The following is a 27,555-nucleotide window of genomic DNA, read 5'->3' on the forward strand; positions in this document are numbered from 1 at the left end:
CCTGGTTTTAACTTTGGCAGTAACAATAACGATAGTACTTTGTATTAAGAAACGGAAAAATATTAAAAAGTGGGGTGGTATATGTTGTCGTGGTTGCTGGACGGGTTGTCGAAAAAGGGGTAGTGACGGAGATAAGAAAGGTTCTTCCAAAGACACTGTATTTTGTTGTGTGAATCCAGAGAAATGGACCTCTAGTGACATTATTGAACTTGAACCAATCTCGAAAGACACTAGGATCCAAGAGAAACCCCGACGGAGCGGAAGAATCGCAACTCGCAAATTGACCAGTAACACGGGGACAATTTCGACTAAACTAGCACAACAATTTCTTGGAGAGGAGAAAAATTAAGACTATCCATGGACCAAATACTATCGACCGGACCCAGAGCTGGCACGTAAATACCTGGAAGAGAAGGCCGCGATGTCTACGCAACAGAGGAACGTAGGAGACGCTCCGCGAGAAGTCGCCTCGCCATCCGCGCCGACCCTCTATCCACGGGTGCCGATGATGGATGAATAATTAAGCTACAGCCGCGAAGAAGTTGTGTATTCCTTATGAAAGGATTGTGAAATTTAGCGAAAATTAAAAAATGTGAAATGTGTTAAAGTAGAGATGTGCGTTATCTTGTGCTAATGTAAATCTTGTATTTGTTGATTCACTCTGGAGAAATTCAGGAAGAAACCGATGGACTCCGAACTTATGACGCTAACCTCGCCCCTAGGAAGGAAGAGATATTTTTGTGAACTTATAAGCATGCACTGACTTTGTATATATATGTGACATCAAGCTTAACCATACTTAGTATTACTTTGATGATGAATTACGATTATATTCAACTATGGTTATTTCATCTTGGTCATTATTATCATACTTTATTCATTATTGTTTTCATGATTGTAATGCGATATAATCAAGCTATATGATTTTATGAACATGTATACATCCTGGTTATAGATTTGTTTTTATAGATGAATGATGTTCCAAGCTGGAGGTGGAAACATGTCACTTGTTACTATCTCTTAACATAGATGTTCTGACTGGTATGTCACTAGGAAGTTCGTCTGATCAAGGGAAGATCAAGGACGCTTTCCTATTCCGGGCGCCAGGCATGAGAAATCTCCCTTCGGGATATTTCTTTTGTTTGGGGGACGTATGTAAACAGATAGCCATGCTATGACCTTGAATTGCTAGTATTACATAATGGTCACTATGATATTTATGTGTACCTAAATACTGCGCACTGAATGGTATTAATGATAATTAACAGAATGAACTCTGTGACTCTTGTAGCAATGCGTAGTATTCCTAAATGATGTTATGAAACCAGGTGCATAATACGGGCATCATAATATCCAAATTGAGAGTTTAACAACAAGTGACATATTTGGCGGTTCTGTGTCTGCAACGATAGCTCTAGTACTCTATATTGACTCATGTATTGTGTATTCTATATATTAACCTTTGTAACCTTTTATGCCGTGTATGAATGAACGTATTATGAGTAAGTGATGCCTCATACTAGGTGGGGGACTCTGAGACCCAGGACTCGGAGACTCAAATCCTGCATCCAGATTCTTTGATTGGCAGTTTTGACAGTTTTGTTACTTTATTTAGAAATAAAATATTAATCTTAATTTTAAACACTAAATGTTCACTCATGATCATCTCAAATGGGCCGAACTAGTCAGAACTGTCCATCATAAGTAAAATGTTATATATATCCATGTAAAATGATGCTGAACAGATTTAATTAGATCCCGCATATAGATAGAGAGATTCCGCTTATAGATAGATTCCGCTTATAGAGATTCTGAGACTCCTGATTTGGGCTGCTATTAGCTGATGTAATTGTAACTTTACGATCACGCTTAATTAATCGTGTTCAGCGTATCCGTCAACATTCAGATCCAGAACAATGGAATTATATTTCGACAGAAGACAATCCTGCAGATGTCGGAAGTAGAGGAGTCCTAGCAAACGAATTAACACAAAGCCTGTGGTTTCAAGGACCAAGTTATTTACAAATTGACAAAACAGAAAAAGAAGACGATCTACTTGTCATCCCAGATAATGACAGTAAAATAAAAAATGTGAATGTCATATCGCAAAAAACGTGTCGAAAAACTTTTGAAGTGTACAAGAAAATAGAGAAATTTTCCTCCTGGACGTCTATGGTTAGAGCCTTTACTGTTCTTAGAAGAGCTGTTAGGAAGAAGCTTAACCTACCTCCCTTGGACACTGTGCACATGAACCGTGCTACCGAACTATTCCTAGTAAAAGTATGTCAGATTTCCTAGTAAAAGTATGTCAGAATACTACATTTGCTGCTTAAATCTCAAATCTTGCTGGTAACAAATCTGTACCCAAAGATAGCTGTTTATGATATCTGGATCCTTACCTTCATGATGGAATCATACGACTAGGAGGAAGAGTTCGTACTGGATATGCTCTATCCAAGGAACATGGTCCAATCATCATCCATGGGAAAACCCACCTAGCTCGCCTTCTTGTTCAAAGATGTCATGAAACTATTAAACACCAGGGGAGACATTTGACGGAAGGGATTGTTCGTTCATCTGGATATTGGGTAATTGGAGGGAAAAGATTGATCTCATCAATCATACATTCGTGTGTAATCTGCAGAAAACTTAGACGTGAATTAGAACATCAGAAGATGGGAAATCGTCCGGAATGTCGTACAAGACCATCCCCTCCATTTACCTATGTAGGCGTTGACGCCTTTGGACCATGGGAGATTACTACACGTAAGACAAGGGGCGGATCAGTGAACAGTAAACGTTGGGGAATCTTATTCACATGTCTGACATGTCGTGCCGTGCATATTGAACTAGTAAAAGATATGTCTTCACCTACTTTTATCAATGCTTTGAGAAGATTTGTAGCCATCCGGGGAAAAGTAGCAGAATTCCGTTCTGATAGAGGGACAAATTTTGTTGGTAGCACAGATGCTCTAGGGATTGCTGCAGTCAACGTAGAAAGTTTATCAATGAAAAATTTTCTTACCAACAATGGATGTACTTGGATCTTCAACCCTCCCCATTCTTCCCATATGGGAGGAGTATGGGAGAGGATGATTGGAATGACCCGACGCATATTGGACTCTATGTTCCTTAAGGAATCAAAGAAAAATCTTAACCATGACGTATTGAACACCCTCTTGTCGGAAGTTGCAGCAATCATAAACAGCCGACCTATTGTGCCTGTATCAACAGGCCCATCTCAACCCTCTGTGTTATCTCCATACACTCTATTAACACAGAAGACCGAATTGGACGTTGGACCTTTTGAACATTTCGATATTAAGGACATGTATAAAACTCATTGGAAATATGTCCAGATCTTGGCTAACCAATTCTGGAAAAAGTGGCATTCCCAATATCTACAGTTGTTGCAGTCTAGACGGAAATGGATAGACGCTCGAAACAACCTTGCTGAAGGCGACGTCATACTATTGAAAGACCAAAACTCTCCCAGAAATGAATGGCCGATGGGTATCGTACAGCGTGTGTTCCCGAGTGAAGACGGACGAGTGCGTAAAATCGAATTACGTGTCGTAAAAAATGGCCGTGTCGTTACATATGTGAGACCAGTTACAGAGACTGTTCTGCTGTTTATACCGTAAGAATGCTTGCGATGTTGGACATCACAGGCGGGGAGTGTGCCGTTACACAGCTTATTTTGTGTGTTTATCCGTTTTTGTCCGTGTTGTGAAATTTGTGTATGTTCCGTTTATATCCGTGTGTTGTGATTTGTGGAATTCAGTGTGTCTCGTGCGGTTCGTGAGGAAACACAGTAGAAACATCAGTGACTGTCAATCTTTTTCATGTTTTAGACCACAATGGAGTAAGTTAATTAATTTTAACAAGTTTAATAATGATGAAAATTCATAGTTGTACATTCTGATTATTCTAAGCCTACAAATTTTGACTATTTTTATTATCTTTAAAAGAAAACAGTTGATGTCATTGTCCTATGTGCTTATGTTCGTCTTTGTTTTGTTGTAGTTATTACCACTGTCTATCATCTAAATAAAACTATAAAAAACGATAGTAAAAGCGTTACTATACTGTATACAAACAGACAAGGACATTATTTACTGAACGCCCATCGTAAAACGGTTCAATCAACAAGCGAGGCTACAGTCATGCAACTTTTAAAACACAAAACAGAAAAGTTCTTTTTCTGTAACGACTTATTTGATTGGATGGTATTCATAAATATTTGCTCATCAAAACAAACGTCGATGTTCAATTCTAAAGAAAGAATCAACGTGTGTAACGGGATGAGCGGAGGCTACTCCAAACAACAACAAGACATCTTAAATTTAACAAAATTTAATAACAAAAAAAATAAGAGAAAGAAAGAAAAGATAGAAATATAAACACTAAACCACACAAACACTCACACAACTTTCACTCAACAAGAAAAAATATGATGTTTATACAAATGACCAAAAATAAATTAGAAGAGTGTCCGAATCTCCGGGGCTGTAGTCCTGGACCAACTACGGACAACCACAACTATAGTAGTTTCGTCACCACAATCATCATCATCACCACTATCGTCATCATCACCATCGCCATCATAATCATCGACACTATAATTATAATAGACATCATCGTCATCACCATAATCATCTACTTCATCATCATCACCGACGTCACCATGAACGACATCATCTACATCATCTTCATCGACATGACCATCATCATCGTCGTCGTCATCATCACCATAACATCATCGTCGTCATCAACATGAACATCGCATCGTCATCGACTTCACCATAATCATCGACATCATAACATCATCATCTTCTCAACATCAACAATATGACACTACAATAAGTGTACAAGTGACACCATAACACCATAATAAAAACAATATTGTATAATACATCATATAAGTATCTCACTGATAGTATCAAACTATGATAATGTATAAATAGTATTATATTAAAGGCAACATCTCAAAATATTGTAAGTATATGGTAACTAAGTTATTTGTTTACAGTAAACAATATGGCGTCTGAGACTTCCGGTGACGCACTTCCGCCCAAGTAGTTAAGTGGAAAAAGTGACCATAAATTGTAAAATAAAATAACGCATAGAAAATAGCCCTTTAAATCACCGTTTCTTTATACAGCAATAGCAAAAACTGTACTATAGAAAAAGACGAATTCCATTTAAACACTCTCGCTAAAGTCACACATCAGTGAACACACAGGTAACTCTACAGTGAACAATGGTCAAGGTGACTTTATAGGACGACTGCGTAATACTAATAAAAAGGCAAAAATTTACAACTACACCAAACTAAATAAATACTTACCACGGTCAGCTATCCGTGTCCGCGTCAAATGCTGAACTTGTGAAACTAAAACATGCCACACAGGCTTCTAACACGATACCCCCTTCACACACTAAGCACGTCTTAATTGCTGGACACCTCGGCCGGGTATCTCTTAGCGCCTATTGTTAGCGTCGGCCAAGCACGTTGCAAAGAATTATGGGAAAAATAAAATCGGGTGTGTTCGATATGAACAGTGATTGTCACAACGTGTCATGGAGAGGGGAACGAAGCGTTATCAACCTTGAGTTTCCGACAATGACTCTTCAGTCGATTACAACGTATGAATGTGTGTTTAATTTATAATTTTTTTCCATCTTATTTATCGTTGTTAACAAATTCAAAACTTTGAACGAATGCAGGGATTTTACCGCCTCAACTCCCATAGAAAAATTAATTTTTATAGACCTAGAGCTACAGTTCATACATGTTACCAAAGAAACTTACACATGCATTCAATGAAATAATTCTAGTTAGTCAGGCACGCTCTTAGGAACGTATTTACTTGTAAAAAACACCACCACTTTACTCTGTCTGCAGACGCTATTTGTCATTTTTTGTAGAAACTATTTAAGGAAACACGCAGAACCATTAATACACTGTTCGACTTTAATAGACCTAGCATTGTAAAAGTATTGCTTGGCAATGTGCAAAACTAATTTAAACCTTTAAAGCACAGCTGTCATAAAGCGCCTGTTTATATGTATATTTATATGCGCACACATGTACAGTGTACAAACGTGATTCAAAATATTTCAGTCTACAGGACGTTGCGAATGGAGTCAACGAGTCTACATATCATATGATTTGCTTAAGTCCAACATTACAGGTCTGAAATTTTATTCAATTGACAATCCATCAAATAATACAGTTTCTTATTTTTTCTGCATGATAATTTAATAAATACTTTTGTGGTGTTTACTTGACCATGTCTTTATTAGACTATCACGTGAATTTTCAGTGTCACATGGGCGCTTTTTAAACAAAGAAATACTAATTTGAGAGACTAGGACAAGGCAAAGAAAGTTTTGAGCAATGTATTGGCATTCCTTATATTTTTGACTTGTGAAATGTGTTGAACGCCACAGCAGTTACAATACTGTAATGCACACATGTTACTCAAAGGTTAAAATGACGAGTTTTATTATGACGTCACAACCGCTGAACGCTGTTCACCATAACGTCCCAAGCAAAAATTAAAGTTCACGCTTGTGGCTGTTATAGTGGCTCTTCCGTTTATACAAACTTACCTTAGGATATGATTTTAAAGTAATAAGTAATTTTAAGGTAATATGTTTTACGGTGTACAGAGACAGAAAATTATAAGAATAGAAGTTTTAAAATTCTAACAAAATATATAGACTTGCTTACACCTAAAACCTTTCTTTACTTTTGGAGAGAATTTATCAGTCTGTAAAACGTATTTTGTGTTTAATTTTGTCAAAACTGCTAACGATAAATACAGTACTACCTGTATTATGTTTTTGTACCTTGTTATCTGAATTTTTTTTTTCCTGGTTCATAATTTTGTTTATTTGTTTACTTTTGCATTCTAATTATATATGTTGTATCCATGTCCCGGTCCTTGTTTGTAGGTGTGTAATTCCCCATTTTCCAATTGAATGGTTTGACCATATGCAATATCTCTATAGATTGTTTAACTTTTTATTTTTTCTCTTTGTTTTTTTTTATTTAGTTCAAAAAATGACATTTAATGCTTAAATTTACATGTACATCCCCTTACTGACAAAACCACTTTCATTAATCAATACAAGTTGCAGATCAATAAGGGAGTAAATTAGTAACACCAGCTTTTAAAAAAAAACCCGGTTTAAACTGGTTATCACACAGACTGTTGATTTGAAATCGATTAGCATGAAAATATAATTCATGAAAAATAAGTATTAACATTTTGCTGATAACAATAAAATAAACTTTTTTGTTGAATAATGGTAAAACACGGTGTTTTGACAACATTTAATACGTAATGATTAGTTGTTGCATTTAGAGGCATTCAAACATCACATAATTTAATGGAAAAACACAGCAGAATGTAAATATATTCATTTGTTTACGTATCGCAACTCAGTACGAAGGAATGGAAACATGTAAAAATGTCTTGGGTCTCAACAAAGATTCTGCGGTACCAAGAACGTTTATTCAAACCTCAAGAAAACGTAAACTTCAAGTTAAATTTTTTGGCATAGCACTACGGGAGAAAAAAATAAGAGAGCACTATGGGACATAGACAAAAAAATTCTTGATTAATCTGTAGGTTTAGCTCGTTCTTTTTCCCCGGCGCACATTGGTTCTTAGGTGGCACGGGACAGATTTTTTTTATACAATTCATTGTAGCCAGGGAATGCGTGTCTTCGGAACTCTGTGACTAGAATTTCCCCAGTTCCCATTCAGTACAAATACCTTTAATTCACTCTTTATAAGGCCAATCACCAATTTCTGAAGAAAATTACTAGTAAAAACCTGTAAAATTCTCTACATACTGGTTTTTATGAGGTTTTGAACCTTTAATATTTTGCTAATTATTCACGATTTTTCAGCTTTTTAGACCTTCACAAGCTAATTCCCTACAAATGGTTGACTTTGCACACCATGTGCATGTTGCACCATCACATGTCAGAAACTTACCAGTGTATAGTTAACAATGTTCCATTCACCTACTTTTCGTGTTATTTTACCTCCCGTCTGTAACTTGCAATTTCACTGTGTAAAGTCAACACAACAGTCATAGCCGCAGGTTTCGCATTTAACTTCTGATTCTCATGTACCTAACTTATGGGGCCTACATATTGCATATCAATTTCAACAAGAGACACCCCACAAACTAATGATAATCATTAAAAATCATTTCATGAATTTTAGCAACACTCACACGCCTTCAAGTACAGCAACTCTCAATTTTACAAAAATATTTGTAATTTATACCTTATCCGAAACTGTCAATTGCTACCTTAGAGCTCGCCTCGCTCGCTATAAATCACATTTGCAGACGATGCGAGAAGTTGAAAAACGTAAATATAAGCATTATGTCATGATTTTTTAAAAGATGCAGTCTCATACCTCCAGCGATGTGTGCATACAAATTTTCATAACGCACTAACGCGCATTACCCAATTTGTATGCACACACCGCCGCTGCAGTTATGAAACTGTATCTTTCAAAAAATCATGATTCAATGCTATAATACCGTCTCGTTCAAAAAAATCTATACATCATAGAAATTAATGTAACGTTAGTTTATATTGCCAGTTTATGGAAAAACGGTCTACTTGGTTCAAAAGTAGCACATTTTTGTACAGTTTGATTAAAATACAGATTAGATCTTCATATCTCAACAACTGAGCATAAGTTTTTATAAAGTACACGTCAGAAGGAAGAAAATCATACCATAATCAATAATATCTATAGCCGCTTTATCGTTGTCTTTTTGAAGTTTATTTGTCAATCATGAAGGTCTTTCAAATTGAATGACATTTCATACGCACAAGTGCTCCTTAAAGAGGAAATAACTGTATCAAAGAAATTTAAATCTTGTAAAATATAAAGAAAGTGTGTTAAATATACATGTACTATATGTTCTGTTTCGTTTTGAGTATGGGTATTAGGAAGGCGCAATAGTATTCTTACATGTCTTTGTAGTATTTATGTAACACAGCTAAATGTGTCCATCAGTATATGTATGATAGTTCCAAAATTTAGCTTATATACATGTGTACAATAATATTTTATTGAAAACATTTTATTTTGTCATATTCACGTAGATCCTGTTGCAGAGCATCGTTATGGCAAAAACACTGAATGTTTATCATCTCCTTGAGAATACAACAATACAAGTGAAATATTTGATAACTAATTTCAATACAAACATATTTCCAATAGAATTATAAGTTAAGTGCCAAACGTTTTAGTAAGTTAAACATAGATATTAAGTTAAAAAACATATCTGAGGTATAAATTCGTTTTAATTTTGCGAAAAAACTAAATACATTCAAATGATTAAATACAGACAGGATAGTCATCAGTTTACATGTTGTCTAAAAGTTTCAAATTTGATAATAATTGCTAACAACAGATTTATAAAATTTATAAAAAGGCATACACAGTTTGTTGGACAACTCTGTTGATAATTTCAGTTCTTCATTTTATAAGGTATTCGCGCAAATTAGCTAAAAATTTATCTACGGTAAAAATTTCCAGATTTACGGTAAATCAAATATATAGAGCAATTACTTTTTCATTTATAAACCATTTATGCTATAAAATATATTTTCGGAAAAACTTATATATCTCTTTAATTTGATTTTATAAACACACGTTGAACAAAAGTAATTTGCTCGTCCACAATATGCTGAAACGTCACAAAATTACTCATTTTGGATAGAAAGCACAAAAGTTACAGGTTAAAATCAGAATTTGGCCGACACAACACCTTGATATATTTTCTATTCTGTGAGTTCACACATTGTGTTTCAAATCTACCATCAGTAGGTGAGAAGTTATTCGGTATTTGAAACAACTTGCGAGCTGGGATAAGCTGGTGCCGGATAAGCTGGTTGTGGAAAATATCCATAATGATCTGAAATTACAATTATAATGGAAAAGGTAGATTATTTCTAATTTCTTATGCAATCAAATTTCTTTCTATATTGAGCTGAACTGTCAAATTCATAAATTATCTAATTGGTTTTCTTACATTGAAAAAAAAATCAGAAAAATAAAAAAAAATATCTACTTGGATTGATGTACGACACAGGCATTTGTGACGGTTGTACTGCTATTTGACGATGGCTAGGTTTGTTGCAAACTTTCTGGACGCAAATGCATACAATGCTGATGAAAATAACTAACCCAACAATTGACCCAATCACCGCTCCAGCAATTGTTAAGGCACTGGAACTGAAATAAAAGATTCATAAATTTCTGTAAGTTATATTTTTTACGGACATTTTCTTCAAGCGCAGTTTAAAAAGGTGTTATTTGGCTGTAATATATATATATATATATATATATATATATATATATATATATATATATATATATATATATATATATATATATATATATATATATATATATATATATAATCCAAAATTAGTAAAGTTAATCCACACAAGTATTAAATAATAAATAATAATAGAAAGCCGATTCAAAACTCTACCGGTTTCATTATAATCTTCAAAGTTTTGAACAATCACCATAGATACATAAGATACATACATTTCTAATGATCATTGTGACGTCATATAACATCAAGTATATGTTGCGCTTTTCAGAGTTCATTATGACGTCATAGTTTAAGCGTTTTGTAATAGTACGGGAAAAACATATAATATATTCAAATATTCTATAATTGTACAAGAAAAACATAAAATATATTCAAACATTCATAATTATAATGCATTCAGTTTTGGTTTATATAATGAAATGAAATGTTTTTCTTTTGTTTCACGCTCTTTTTCGGTTGTTGCTTTATAAAATTTATAGATAGGACACACTGTAAAGTTCGGAACAATGTTCTTGGCACAGTTTCTGAGATGTCCACTAACAGCCGTGCACTGGTATTTTGTTTCACGAATTTGTTGTCGGTGGACGGTCATTTGAAATGTATGTATCTTATGTATCTATTGTGATTGTTCAAAACTCCTGAAGATTATAATGAAACCGGTAGAGTTTTGAATCGGCTTTCTGTTATTTTTTATTATATATATATATATATATATATATATATATATATATATATATATATATATATATATATATATATATATATATATATATATATATATATATATATATATATATATATATATAAAATTTGAAAAATGAAAGACAACACAGAGTAAAACGTTAGCGCTTTCATTCAATCTTCAGACGTTTTTAAGATAACAATTACGTTACTTGGTGACGTCTACAATACAATGACGTCATAGTTAAAGTTAACGTAGTAGAGGGATAATGCCGCGTAATCTATAGGTTAATTCAATGAAACATATACACAATACATAAAAAAGTTAAATTATAGCAGTCTGTTGAGGCAAGGTTTTAAAGTTTGAATAAAATGTTTTTTCTTTTTCTCTTCTTTCCGTTGCACTCTCTGTAAAAAGGTTATAAAAAGGAAACACAGCCATGGGAACTAAAATGGCCCCAACATACGCTACATTATGCTTAGGATTTTTAGAAGAAAGTCTGCATAAAAAGACAAATGAGGTATTCGGTGAAGAATTCAGCCAGACTCTAAAAAAATGGAAAAGATATCTAGATGATTGTTTCATCATATGGAATAAAGGAGACTCGGAATTAAAAAGGTTAAAAAATATTCTTAATGATCTAGATCCAGATATTAAATTCACATTAGAAAAAAGTTCCACAAAAATTCCGTTTTTAGATGTTCTAGTCAAGAAGGAGAACGATAAAATTTCTACAGATATATTCTACAAGAGTACAGATACTCATCAATATTTGCATTTTGGATCGTCCCATCCACGACATATAAAGAGGGCCATCCCTTACAACCTTGCCAGGAGAATATGTACTATAGTCAGTGATGAGGAAACAAGAAATCAGCGTCTCAACGAATTAAAACAATTTTTAACTGACCAGCATTACCCTATCAACCTTATCAACGACGGAATAATGAAGGCCAAAGGAATAGATAGACAGGATCTTATTTATCCAATTTTACAGAACAACAAGGAAACTAAAATATTACCGCTTGTTACTACCCATAACCCTAGAAACCCGAATATAGCTCCAGTGGTCAATCATCTCAACGGAGTTCTCAAAACAGATGAAGATATGGCTCGCGTTTTATCCAAATTCAAGATTACTAACAGTGAAAGGCAACCAAAGAACCTTAAGAGAATACTCTGTCCATCTACAATTAATACGTCAATAAAAACGGTATCTAAATGTGGAGACATACGATGCGGCACGTGTCCGTTTTTAAAACAAGGCAGCTCAGTTGACTTCAGAGGAAAACAATTCCGCATAAATTCGGACATGTCATGTCAATCCAAAAATTTAATATATACCATTATATGTGATGGTTGCAACAAATTTTATATCGGCGAAACAGGGACAACATTAAGAACAAGAATCCGGAGCATAAACAGCAAATTAAAGACCCAGAGTACCGTAAAATAAAACTCAGCGAGCACATCGATGTATGCGGAGGCGGGCAATTTAAAGTGTTTCCTTTTTATAAACTTTTTACAGAGAGTGCAACGGAAAGAAGAGAAAAAGAAAAACATTTTATTCAAACTTTAAAACATTGCCTCAACAGACTGCTATAATTTAACTTTTTTATGCAATGTGTATATATTTCATTGAATTACCCTATAGATTACGCGGCATTATCCCTCTACTACGTTAACTTTAACTATGACGTCATTGTATTGTAGACGTCACCAAGTAACGTAATTGTTATTTTAAAAACGTCTGAAGATTGAATGAAAGCGCTAACGTTTTACTCTGTGTTGTCTTTCATTTTTCAAATTTTCTATATATAAAACCGGACACTGCGATATTTTTTGGATTTAACTATATATATATATATATATATATATATATATATATATATATATATATATATATATATATATATATATATATATATATATATATATATATATATATATAGAACCGATCAGGTATATAAGGTCATCGAAGAGCAATTAACCCATTCGAACACGATGTTTTTTATTAGAGGTACATCTGTGTACATACGATGCAGTATACTTGATATGTATTAAAATTAACATTTTATTTTTTAGATATATTTGGAAATATAAAATTATCGGGCCTAATTCCAGTTCATCGCTATGAAAGTCGCGTGCTGAGTGTATATTATGGCGAATAAACTGGTTGATAGCTCACTCACTCCCGTGTTGTGTTTATTTATAAAATACTTAGAATAGAAATACTTAATGTTCGGATGAGTGAAACGAAGGAGAACATAATGCATATTACAGTCAAAGCGGGTCCGGTATTTTAACAAGCAATTGTTGGGTCATGTTAATTTCATGTTAATTTTGTGCGCATTTTCCTATCTTTATTCATTCATTGAATTTTACGTAAATTCAACCATATTTTTTATAAAATGATAAAATAATTATCAACTGTTCGTTTAAAGATTGAATGAAATATGGGGTTAATGTTCGTCATCTAGATTCAAGAGGAACTGATGTTAAAATCCATAGTAATCATAAATTGCTTATTGCTTTGATCAATAAATAATGTCACTGAAGTTAATGTAAGGTATTTTATAGATATGAAGTCACATATTTATTTTTTAAAGCTAAAATGTCTTAGATTGTGGCTCTAGATCTATGTTTTATAACATTTCAATATAAACCATTTTTTAGGTTATGTAGACCGTTCATCAGTTGAATCGGTCTCCTTTCAACAATAGAATATTTGAAGCAAACAAAAATATTTTTGTGTGGTATAAAAAACACACATATTAAATGGTCATACATTATGACGTGTAAACGAAAGGGGGCTCTTGGGTTCATTCAGCTTGCATTTCATGCATCGGATATAATGACAAACAAACTTTAGAAAGGTTTGTGAAAACAAACATACACACTTCCGGGATTACTTTAGGTGTGTCAAACTTTTTTTAAGCTAAAAAATAAGCAAAAGTCGTATTACAAACATACCCGCTTCGACAAAGGGATGCATCTTTATTCAAAAGAAGTGAAACAGACTTTGTTCATTTATTTTCCTTTGAAATATCCCGTTCATGATTGCATTTTATAACATTTGTACTAACAAATTATCGTTCATAAAATACAAAAATTTTGGTATCGAACCAAGCAATTTTGATTTTACAGAGCATAAGAAATGATTATTCTTTGTGTTTGATAAATCATTAAATTAATAGGATTTATTTTAATCCTTTTATTCACATATATTGTTAATATTTGTATACATTTTATACATTGTTAGCAGGCCTATTTTCATATTCTTACGAAGCAGACTTTATTCAAAAACTTGTACGTGAAAAAGGTAAATCACTCGCTATGGCCTTCAACTCAACGTTTTTGTATATCGACGACGTATTATCAATTAACAATTGTTATTTTCATTCTTATGTCGACTCGATATCTCCAAGTGAACTTAAAATAAAAAATACCACAGAGTCTGCGTCATTTTTTTCATATTTGGATATTTTACTGGAAATGGACATTGAAATTAACCTAACAACAAAATCTTTATGGTAAGCGCGATGACTTCAACTCTTCAATAGTCAACTTTCCTTACTTATGTAGCAAAATACCTTCATTACCTGCATATGGTGTTTTTGTCTCTTTGTTAATTCAATACGCAAGGGGCATGCTCTTCGTATAAACAGTTTCTATGTCGAGACAAGCTACTGACAAACAAGTTGATAAAACAGGATTATTGTCACACTCATAATTTCACTGTTTACATGTTTTTTCATATTTTTATTCAGTTTCATATAAAGCGTTTATTTCAATAATTCAAATGATCAGAAAGAGGATTTTATAACTATAAATCCCTAATTGAGTATGCTGTGTGAAATTGTTGAATATAAGAATATGTTGTTTTTCAATCATTCTTTTTATTTCTAAAATCAATGGTTTTAAATGTGTGAAATTCCTTAACTATTTTTTAATGGCAAAGACCCTTGTAATAAGCGAATTCTTTTTAATGTAACATTTGGCATTGTTAATTTAGGATAAGTCAATTTGTGTCTTCTTATACTCATTTTTCTTTAATGTCACTAATGTTTTTGTTATCCTATTTGTGTGAAGCAGTTTACTGTCTAAACACCAGGTGTTATACATAGACTCTTATTTACTCAAGTTGAGCCCCTTTAGCAAAAATGTAGTTCCTACTTAGTTTTAATTATCAATACGCGTTAATCGTCTTTTTACTTATATTTCTCTAAACATTCGCAATTTTAACAAATTCCATTGGTCAGTTTTTCAAGAACTAATTTTTTACAACAGGCGAGAATTGGGCATTTGCGCGTCAGTTACTCAATTGCGCTCTTTTAATAAACACCTTTACTTACTGCCCACTCTCTGCCTCCTCTTCAAGCGTCTGGGATACAACCTATTTAGGATCGTCTGACGAAGCAGATATTGTCTCAGAAAGGATATATATATATATATATATATATATATATATATATATATATATATATATATACATCTACCAAGCATAATTTCCTCTATTTCTTACGGAAACTTATAGTTAATTCATAGCTCTATAGAAACAGCCAGACTGAAATCTACACGCCCTTTTTATCGATTAATCGAAATCTACAGCGGCTGAAAGTGACAGGGCAGATATCGACACGCCCTGTTTATCGATTTGTCTGGACCTACAGCGACCTTAGTAAAATCCCCGACTGCACGAAATAATCACGACAATGCCAGACTTAAAGACTCACAGGAGACGATTTGGCTGTTTCTTTAAGCTAACGTACTTTTGTACATTAACAGTAATTTAGTGAATTTTACTTTAATACAAACAATAAAATGCTTTCTTTGATGATTCCTGCGGGTTATGAAGGTAGCGATCATTGCAGGAAAAATTTACATAACCCGCATACGCGGGCTATGTATTTTTCCTGCAATGTCGCTACCTTCATATCCCGAATGAATCACCAAAAAAAGCATTATATATATATATATATATATATATATATATATATATATATATATATATATATATATATATATATATATATAATAAAAAATAACAGAAAGCCGATTCAAAACTACCGGTTTCATTAATCTTCAGGAGTTTTATATATATATATATATATATATATATATATATATATATATATATATATATATATATATATATATATATATATATATATATATATATATATATAATAAAAAACTTTTAAAACACTGTTTCAAAATATTTCGACCGTGTTACCGGTCTTCATCAGTCGGTGATTATTGTCTATAGCAACATAACGTAGAACATATACTATGACGTCACAATATGAATACAGTCTGGCAAGTGACGTCATACAACAATATTGCGCCTAAAACATATGAAATATAGGTGAGAGTCTATAGAAAGCACATTGATAGCCGTAATTAGTACATAAACAAGTAATATATGAAAAATGTATAAATAACGGGACATAAAATAAAGGAAATGTCTATACAAACTTGTAATAATGTAGTCTAAAGACAATAATGTTCCCTTTTGTTTATACCAAAAGGCATATAAGTATTTATTTTTTTCTTCCAGAAATTTTCTCTGAATTTTTTGTAAGTTTCATCTTTGTACAATTTTTCGATACCTATTACAGAATAATCCTCAACTGTGTGTTCGTCAGTATAAAAATGCATTGCTACAGGGTCGTTAGTTTCTCTCCTGATCAGTGACAAATTTAAAACATGTCTTTGATATAAAGTCACCCCCGTTTCCCCAACATATACAATTTTGTTACACTTTTTACAAAACACCCCATAAACAACATTACTTGACTTGCAATCGATATGATTTTTAACTTGATACGTTTTGCCCTTAGAATCTTGAAATTGGCCAGAACAAATAATATATTTACACATAACACATTTTTTTGCACAACACAGCTCGGATAAGTGTTGTTTTTTTAAAAAAGAGGTTATTATGTTTCTTTATTTTCCACCAATATGTCTTTCAAGTTTTTGTCTCTCCTGAATGCCACTATAGGTGCCACTATAGGTATATATATATATATATATATATATATATATATATATATATATATATATATATATATATATATATATATATATATATATATATATATATATACCCAAACCATCGAGACACAAGATATTCAGTCAACACCCACAAAACGGTCAAGACAAGCATAGCGGTTGAGACACTATCAACAGTCTCGTTTGAAGTCATCTTTTCGTAAGTTCTATGGTCGATACAACGACCTTGTCAACAAATATAATCTTCCACTAGGTCGCATGTTGACTGACATGTTTCATACTAATTCTTAGACCATAATCAATCACCTAATTGTCCACGGGATTTCCGTTTTTTCCGATTACGACAAAGAGCACAAAGCGGGTGTGACCGGTCAGCGGAGGATGCTCACTCCTCCTAGGCAACTGATCCTACCTTTATCTTTTTGAAGGTCCTTGTTTCTCTGCTTTGAATTTGTATTTTGTTTTATGGATTTTTGAGATAGTTGACGGTTTGTTATTGTCATTTTTCACATGACTGTATCAGTTGTAGTACATTTAGAACAAATATATCCTATTTTATTAGATAATACAAATGATAAGGTGTTCTCAGTGTGTAGATTGTTGAGATTTCAAGATATTTTTTTTTATCGAGATACAGTATTGTTTATCAAATTACCTGAAAATCCTTTGTGTCTCTTTAAAATATTCCATCTGGCAAGACAATGTGTTAAAAATATCTATTTATAGTCTGTAAAAGAATAAAGTATTTCGACTAAACCTTGGAAACTTCTTTAAGTGCGTTTATATCGACAATACCAATGTCCTTTTGAATAAAACATTTTTAGCGATGAATTGGTCCCAAAATCAACGCGCTTAAATTTCTTTTTCAAACTGCAATTTTTTTCAAAGTGCGTTGTTACAATTCAGGTTGTATTGCTCATCAAATTTCCCATCAAGATTAATGCCAAAATGTAATGGACCAGAGTGTCAAAATATAAATAGTTATATAGGGACACTCTTTATTCTCATCGAATTATAATATGTTAACTGATTCCTCTTTGTAATTAACTATTGTGTATTTAATTACAAGGATTAGAATTACATCATTCCGCATCTACGCCGTCTAACTATCAAATAGACACCCAGTGAACAATGTATTCACTGTCAAAAAACACATAAACACTGAGAAGCATTGGTTACCTTATGAATTACCAGATACAAAACCTGAACCAAGTAAGAATATTAAGAGCCACATTGTTAATGCCAACGCCAATTCTCCCACAGAGAATTAAACTTCCTTCACATCTGCGTTTATTTCAACTATTTATAGATCTATATTTTGTTGTTGTTTTTTGCTGGGTTTTTTTGGTTTGTTTTTTGTTTTGTTTGGCTTGTATATATTTTTACATTTTTAATTTTTAATCACTTAATAATATTGATTTAAACGCTTATTGTTAAATAATACATTTGAACTCTTTTATTTAAAAAAAACAACAACTTATAAGTGGGTTATTTAAAATAATTCCGAAATAATTTAAGCAATCTCAGATCAAACGAACAGCATTGGATGACAACACACTCTCGGCTATGATGAATATGGACATCTTAAATTGTTAATAAAATACGCTTTTTTAAAAATTCACTTTATATCAATAAAGATACATGCAAAATAAATTGTTCATACAGACAGTCTAATGTTTGTGGATCAACCGGTGTACATATTTAATAATGTAGACCCGCGTAAATGTTTTTTTAAACAAACCCAAATTTTAAAGTAGTCTTTAAGATATTCAATTTCCTTTACAGGCCTCTCTAACAAGCTCGAAAATGTTTTCCAAAGCTCTGCCAAGGAGGCTCGAGAAGTTGCAATTGTAAAAGAACCAACTTTAATTCGTGTGCAAGAAATTATCGTGAGTTTCGTGAGAACCTTATTGTCGTGGATGTTTTTCGCCGCAAACTAGTATTTTCCAAAAAGATGTAATAAAAAAAAGGTGTGTATAAGGCTTTGTCGCGTTTCCACTTCATCTCCGAAAAATCGCGAATTAAAGTCGTCGCGAATATAAGTTGGTTTCCTGTATATAATGTTTCAAAGGGAAAAAATCACAGTGTTCTATTTGCTTTGCATTTAATTTTCATGACATCTACCATGAATGATGATGCAGAGATATACATTTCTTAATGAATTCTTAAAATAACTCCAACCTATTGTATTATTTTGAGTGTGTACTTGGTTTTTTAGATTTGTTAAAAAGATATTAGTTTTTAAACTTATAGAACAGAACAAATGAATTAAAATCAAATAATAAATCGAATATATTGAAAGCTAAAATAAACAATCCAGATATGGTTTTTATATTATAGTTAAAATAATATCATTTATTTAATAAAACAAATGAATCGTGCATGTTTTTAAGAATAACTTCGTCTACTTAGTACAGTAATTCCCATTTGTACTCACTGAGACGTCGGAGGGTAGCGTTACACGGTAAAGCTTGCCCGACTTACCTGTAGCTAGTATAGTAGTCGCTATAGTAGTAATAGTAGTAAGAGTCATAGTAGTAGTCACAATACTGTCGTAATGTATAGTAGTAGTAACTGTAGTAATAATAGCAGTAGGACGCACACTGCACGGGAACTGACACTGTAATATAATAAACACAATCAGAAGACGTGAGAACCAATTCATTAAAGATTTTAAAAAAAAATCATATCAATAATAAGAAATGTACATCAAATCGATCTTTTATCATTGATTTTGTCTTTAAAAATATGGGTACTTAAAAACGGCCAAGAAAATGTTTACAGTTGAGATAAAACGTTTAGGATCCGACATCTTAAATTATCTTCTGTCAAAGAAGCGAGCACATACAACCACGCGCACGTAATGTCTTGTATTGTTAATGATCTGAATAAATTTAACTTATATATACCCTGTGGTAAGAATATATAAGCAAGACGATCTCTGCGGGTTATTGGACTAAATCGTTGAGGAAAATCACGGTTCCAGCAACAATGATGATTATAATGATAATAATGATGATGATTGCATTATATGTATGTTATTTTGACTAATGTGAAATTAGAAAAAAAATTGAGACGAGCTCGTTGCAAGCAACAATTAGGTCTTCCGTCGTAGCTGCGTCATACTTGTGACGTAATAAAAAATTGATACCTGTTACAATATTAGATGTATAAACACTGTGTAAAAGAAACACAGTACTATACTACATATACTAGTACATGTATATAAGCAAATACAGATCTTTAAAAGTTGTTTATAGTTTGTTTCGCCGCATGTTGTTTTTTGCATGTGCATTTTATTTTGAGAAACTTAATTAATCATCATAATTGACTCAATATAGACAGACTATGGACGACGATTATATTCACACAGTGGGTATGCCCGGTATGAAGGTAAAAAGACCAAACATTTTACACGCATTTTTTTATTGAACGCAAGCGCCAATGAATCTTAGTATAAATGCGGAGATCCTGGAAATTTTACAGGGTGTTTTGAAGAATAATTTTGTTTTTTGAGGAGGAGGAGCATGCAAGGATCAGAAAAAAATTCCGGAGGTGGGGATTGAGTGTCTGAAGGTTATTTGAGTTTGCCAGGGGATGTTCGAGGCATATTTTTGTTAGGGTTAGGGTTGGGATGGGGCCTGGAACCCTCCCCCTTCTCTTCTAGATCCGCGCATGGGGAAGACCGATGCCGGTAGCTTTACGGTTATTTTAACCATTTTCATATAATTAATCATTTTCATTATTATCAAAATTCCAATATTACCATTAAACGGAGTTAAAACTTAAAATACGAACAATTTAGTCTCGGTGAGTATTCGGCCAACATGCGTCTTCGTACGAAAGAAATGGCGATATTCAAGAAATTTGGGTGGAAGATCTGAGTCCTAGGTCGTCTATCCGATTGTTTTTCAGACAAAGAACTACAGACCTGCAGTTAGAGATTGTCAAACTCTTATTGATTATGTCAATTTATTTTGTCTCAGAGAATCAGTTTTTCCTTTAAAAAAAAGAAAGAAATTGGGCACAATTTTCAATGTTAGCGTTTTACAATTTAAAGGTCTAATAAAATTTTGTGTGAAATTTCAAGATACTGCTCTTCATTGCTTTATCTGAAATATTTTTCTTTAATGCGTTAATAAAATCGCTGATCAGCAAGGGGTCCTATGTCGTGCAAGCACCTACTTAATAGATTGTTACACGGGTCTACAACGATGACAAATATCGAAAAGGCAATATTATGGGTGAAGGATGAACGTACATGTAGTTTGTTTTTTAGGTTTATTTTGATAATTATATTTATCTGGATCAATTTTGTTAGTTAGTTGGTTTGTTTATTGAAAAGGGGAATAAAGAAAATGAGTAATTTCCAAAATGAAGTCAAGCATATATTTTCATATTATCGTTGACTTAAAGCAAGTTGGAAAAAATAAATATTGTATGAAGCAGTTAGTTATTATGCGAAGATCATGCATTTCTCTATGGTTTTCACAATTACATATATCAGTTACTACACGTACTTACTTACGGAGAAATACATTTCCAAAGAGATGATGTCGGTAACATACAGTTAGCAGTTAAGTTCCAGATTGTCTTCTGCACATGCAATCACGTGTGTAATCCTGATTTAAAAATAGGTATCATGATTCGGGGGGGGGGGGGGGGGGTGTCATCGCAACAAGATTGTGTACTTGCGTACTAGAATGTACTAAAATGTACATTGTTAATCAATTATTGATGTTGAATTATAATTAACAAACAAAATCATAAATTTATAATAACATGCAGTCCGGAAAGTTAACCGGAAGAACTAATATGCCAGGAAGTTTTGTTTTCTCTATCTGCTGGACGATTTCATTTGTCCTAAATTAGTTTACAACTGGACCATCTGGAATATTAACCAATGAAATTGAGTTTAACATTAGCTATCACAATGGCCGGTCTGGTCAGAAGTTGATGTGGCTGCAGAATAAAAATTCAGTTAGAGAGTATTTAATTTTTTTTATCGGAATATAAGGATGAAAGTAGCGTGCGTTTGATGTGAGATTTTAAACGATTGGTGTGAATGTTTCTTGACTTGTTGCAATACTGCTGTTGTCATAGGTAAAATCCCATCGTGAGCCCTGGACCGGTAAATGTCCGAGTAAAAATAAACTGGCGACTTCGAGAGAATAATGACGTATATCTCCGCTATTTTAAGACCCATCAACTTGAAATTCGACATGAGTGTATCTCAGACATTACTTGTCGGAAAAATACATGCATGAGTGTTTCAAAAATTAATTGATTTATTAGGCTTTTAAAGCGAGCTGGTAGTTTTTTTTATCTGGATGAGAGTTCGACCCCTTTCTTTATTTATGGTTACATTGTAATTAATGTTAAAACGGGCTTGGCCCCTGTGGGCCGTTTGAGATTATTTGGTCCATGTACATTCCTAAAATAATTTAAGGTGGTATGGGACATCTGTCCATATTGATGTGGATTAAAGTACATTATAATTGAAATACTTTCACCGGTTTAGAAATCTCAAATTTTACAATATCTAACCAAAATATAGCTTTTATGAATATTTTGAAACGTAAAAATTGTAAAACCCACAGTGGGATTCGAACTCATGACTTACAGATTCGTAGTAAACCCTCTAACTCACTGCGTTACGCTGTTAGAAATAGGGAAAGAAACTACTTATATAACTGCCCTTAATTTTATTGTTTATTTCGATAAACAATACGTCACAACATGCATGGAAGTGTCCCATACCACCTTTAAATAATGAAATGTTTCAATTTCCAGTGATATACATGTACATGCACTCGATCAAAGAAAAAGATTGAAATTGCTTCTAAAATTTGCACGTTCAGTTAAATAATTTATGATCCGCAGCGAAATCTAAATTTCATTTCTTATAAAATAGCCTAATAAATACATGCAGGCTTCCACTGAGTAAATTTGGGTATACATTTGCCATGGCAGTAATACACCTTATGCTTTATATGACGGCCGCGTATTGTAGAAAAGTGGAGTTTAATTACCATGCATTGGAACCATTTGATTAACACATCTCCCAGTATTGAAACAATTCAAGATGTCTTCGTTACAGTAAAACAGTGGGTCATTAAACATATGTAGGCTCAGCTCTACAGTTGTCTGAGCGACGGCCTGAATACAGCTAGCGACTCTGCTATCTATCGGTTACCTGAGTCTCGTAATGCATCTAAATATAGATTTATTCCTTTTCAAGTTATAGACAAAAAACTGTTGACGCCTCTAACTCCCAAATTACAGGGGCAAGCCCCCTTTTTTTTATACCGAATGAAAGGTCTCGCTTAGACCAAAAACTTTTAAAATACATCTTATAACAAATTAGTTTCAGGTAGAAAACTATAACGGAAAATACGTGAAATATTTTGCATTATTTCTTCCTTTTGTTTCAACACCTATACAACTCCATTATTTGCATTTAAATAACAATTGAAATATGTCTTGGCCAAATTCAATGTATCAGCTTCCAAACCAGCAAATCTTTGAGACTCTGCCAGTCATCGTTAAAGCTAAACCAACCGGACAAAAGAAGTCGTTAAACGGGGAATAATTCACAACCGGATTGGGATTTTCATCACATAAATTATGAAACGACAACATCGCGCGGCATGTTATCAGACCTGAAAATTTTAAATCAATCGGCGAACAAACGAGCGAGATATTAAGGATCAAAGTTGGCGTCTAAGAGAAAAAAAAGAAAGAAGAAATCTGAAAATTTTTCAGAATAATGGTAAGGTCTTCCGCTTCCGAGCGTGGGACCTTAAAACATTTTAATTTCATCACTACTGTGAAAACGTCACTAATAAATTTTCTTATTCGGCTAAAATGCAAATTCCAAAAGGAAACCAGAAAACGTTTACAGGAATCTTGAACCATTGATCTTACTAAACCTGCCCATGGGTACAATACCAACAGAAAGCATAGATAAATGACATAGACTATTCAAACAAAACAGTTACAGACAGATGATCGTATTTGGCTTTTTACCGGTCAAAGTACATATTTAGCATTCTGCGTCATTCGGTAATTAAATGATATAATGTTTAACTATTTTATGTTACCTCTTTTCTTAAACTTTTGCATCATATATTAATTCTATTTGTATATTTATATTAAACAATGCCAAATAGACCATATCTAATAGAATTGTAAAATTTTTTTTTATACATTTACAGAGTTTAGTAAGGGGCTATATTTTCAGGCGAAAGGTATTCAAAAAGAAAATGAACAACTTTCATAACTCAATAGTTTTAGAGTACTGTTACTTTCGCCTCCTAATTTTCAGAGCAGACAATTTAATAATGAAAAAACATTTATGTGCTGGCATTTGAAGCCATCAGTTGAGCAAGGTTTTGATGTTACTTTTATAGTCACTATATGTGTTCATCAACTTCATACTGTATTGAAATCATAACTAAAAAATAGTTCAAACTATAAATACTTTTGTGGTGATTTTGCAAAGAAATGGAACACCTATACTTCACATGTTTTTATTAGACTGTCACGTGATTTTTCACATGGGCGTCTTTTAACAAAAATTAGATAAATACTTATTTGAGAGAAAGGGACAAGGCAAACAACGTTTTGAGTAACATATTTAAATTTCTTATATTTTTTACTTTTGAAGTGTGTTAAAAGCTACGGCAGTTACAATACTGTAATGCACACAGGTACTCAAAGGATAAAATGGCAAGTATTATTATGATGTCACAAACGTTGAAAGCTCTAAGCTGCGACGTCACAAGCGAAAATCAAAGTTCACGCGTGTGGCTGTTACAGTGGCTCTTCCGATAATATGAACTTACCCTTAGGATAAGATAGGAATTTTAAGGTAATATGTTTAAGGTTCTACAGTTGTAGCGAGCGCAGCAAGAATTACACACACATTGCATCATTGTCAACATAGTGTTACATGTATTTAGTTATCAACTAACATCAACGAATTTGAGAGAGAGAGAGAGAGAGAGAGAGAGAGAGAGAGAGAGAGAGAGAGAATTATAAAATTTCTAAGTTTTAAAATTCTTACAAAATACATAGACTTGCTTCCAACTAAAACCATTTTTTACTTTTGGAGAGAGTTTATCAGTCTGTAAAACGGATCTTATGTTTAGTTTGGTCAAAACTGCTACCGATAAATATAGTATTACCGGTATTATTTCTTTGTACCTTGTTATTTGAATTTTTTTTTCCTGGTTTAAATTTGTTGATTTGTTTATTTTTGCATTCTAATTACATACGTTGTACCCATGCTCCGGTCCCTGTTTGTAGGTGTGTAATTTCCCATTTTCCAATTTTATGGTTTGACCATATGCAATATATATATATATATATATATATATATATATATATATATATATATATATATATATATATATATATATATATATATATATATATATATATATATATCAGGCTTGGGGCGAATTACATTGTAAAGTAATGCATTACATTACCATTACTTTATGAATTTGGGCATTAAATTACCATTACCATTACTTGATATTCTTGAAGTAATGCATTACATTACCATTACATGAGTAAAGTAATGCATTACCATTACCATTACTTTTTTTTAAAGTAAAGCTAATAAAGAGTTTTTGCAAATGTTTGAAATATACCACACTCTTTAACATATCTACAGCTTCATGCTCAGTATCAGCTTCAAATTCAATGAATAAACAAGAGTCTTTCTTTATTTGCTCAATATATAAATAATCATATTGTGGCAATATGAACAACATATTGCATAAGTAAAATGATATTTATAGACATTTGGCATGATACAATATCAGATATGAAATAGAGACACAGGATAACATGCGTAACAAAAAACAATTTATGAAATAATGTTGCGGTTTTTAAAAGCTAAATATAGATATATCCTCAGATTACACAAATCTTTATAATTTTGGACACTTAATTTTATTAATTTATAAACAGATGACTTTTCCCAGTTATATTTCTTAACATATTTTAATCGTATTTCTTTTTACGGAGGACACTTTAAGACAAAAGATTGCTGTTGCACTTTATGATCAAAGTTTCAAAGGGTTCATCTTTTAACTGCATCCATCTTCCGGGCTAAACTAAATAAATGTTTTGCAGGAGCAGTCAAAGCTTGGACTGGAAAATACTGTTTGACGATCTTTATCTTAGGATATATTAATATAAGTGCAATAATAGATTAAATACATAAATCTTGTATTTCCTATCAGTCCAAACTAATGTACAGTGTAATGATATATAATATACAAGAGAGAGAGAGAGAGAGAGAGAGAGAGAGAGAGAGAGAGAGAGAGAGAGAGAGAGAGAGAGAGACAGACAGACAGACAGAGAGATAGAGAGAGAGAGATAGAGAGAAAAAAATAAGTAAGATTATTTTCAAATGGGTTATAATATTGGAAGTGATATTGATTTTCATCATGGATGAACAGTGCATTCATTTTGCTTTTAAAGGTGCATGTCTGTCTCCTATTCTATTGTGACATAGTGAAGGGAAAGGGAATGGGGTGTTTAGCACTTCTTATAACAATAGATTGTTTTGACACTTAGATTATCCTGGGGGCATAGTGTGTTGTTGACACATTTCTTATTGAAGTGCAAACCAATTGGAGTAAATTGTTTAAAAAAAACAACACTCTTAAAAATGTTATGAAAATGTGCTGTTATCTTTAGTAATATAAACAATTCAAAAATGAATTTTAAAAAACCTTTTTTAATAAAACATGTAAAATCAAAACATTTTTTTCTCAATTAGAATTATTTCTTTCTTCTTTAAAAATAAATTTAATCAAATTCAATTTCAACTATTCATTTATTCATCACATTTTTTAAAGTAAACATGCATAAATATGCATAGTAATGTAAAGTAATGCCATGTAATGCCAGCATTACACTAGATTTTGGAAAGTAATGCATTACATTAGCATTACTTGTAATGCTAATTTTGAGGCATTACACATTACTAGCATTACTTTGAAAACATGTAATGCATTGTAATGCATTACCATTACATTTAGCATTGCCCCAAGCCTGATATATATATATATATATATATATTTGACTGTTTATTTTTTCTCTTTATTCTTTTTTATTTATTTAAAAAACAAGTTGCTGTCCTTTAAAAAAGGACTACAGTACGTGGACCATTTGCATGTGTTTCCAACGAAAACGTGAAGGCCTTAAAATTTGTCAGAGATTCCACCGCCTCAACCCCTCTGCTTTTAACCACTAAATTTGTACGTTTTATTACGTATACATGTATGTATATCCCTGACTTTTTATCTCAGAATTTAAAAGGTTCATACTTCTAAAATAATTATAATCTATCTATGAATGAAGTTTGCATGTATAGTATCAGGCATTCGGTGAATTCTACTATTTGTGCACACTGTTAACTATGCAGTGACAGCTTTGTGTAAA

At 32.6% G+C, this 27,555-nt stretch overlaps 1 protein-coding gene across 1 annotated transcript; it reads right to left on the minus strand.

The window, feature by feature from the left end:
• Nucleotides 1-9,627: 9,627 nt before the first annotated feature.
• On the minus strand, nt 9,628-19,903 carry LOC128160605 (uncharacterized). Its single transcript, XM_052823939.1, has 4 exons — nt 19,852-19,903; nt 19,576-19,711; nt 10,119-10,282; nt 9,628-9,962 (listed from the first exon to the last, which is right to left on the minus strand). Exons 1-4 carry the CDS (start codon nt 19,901-19,903, stop codon nt 9,883-9,885), a joined length of 432 nt encoding a protein of 143 aa, XP_052679899.1. The 3' UTR covers nt 9,628-9,882.
• Nucleotides 19,904-27,555: the final 7,652 nt, after the last annotated feature.

The sequence above is a fragment of the Crassostrea angulata genome, chromosome 8 (genome assembly GCF_025612915.1).
Source record: "Crassostrea angulata isolate pt1a10 chromosome 8, ASM2561291v2, whole genome shotgun sequence".
NCBI lineage: Eukaryota > Metazoa > Mollusca > Bivalvia > Ostreida > Ostreidae > Magallana > Magallana angulata.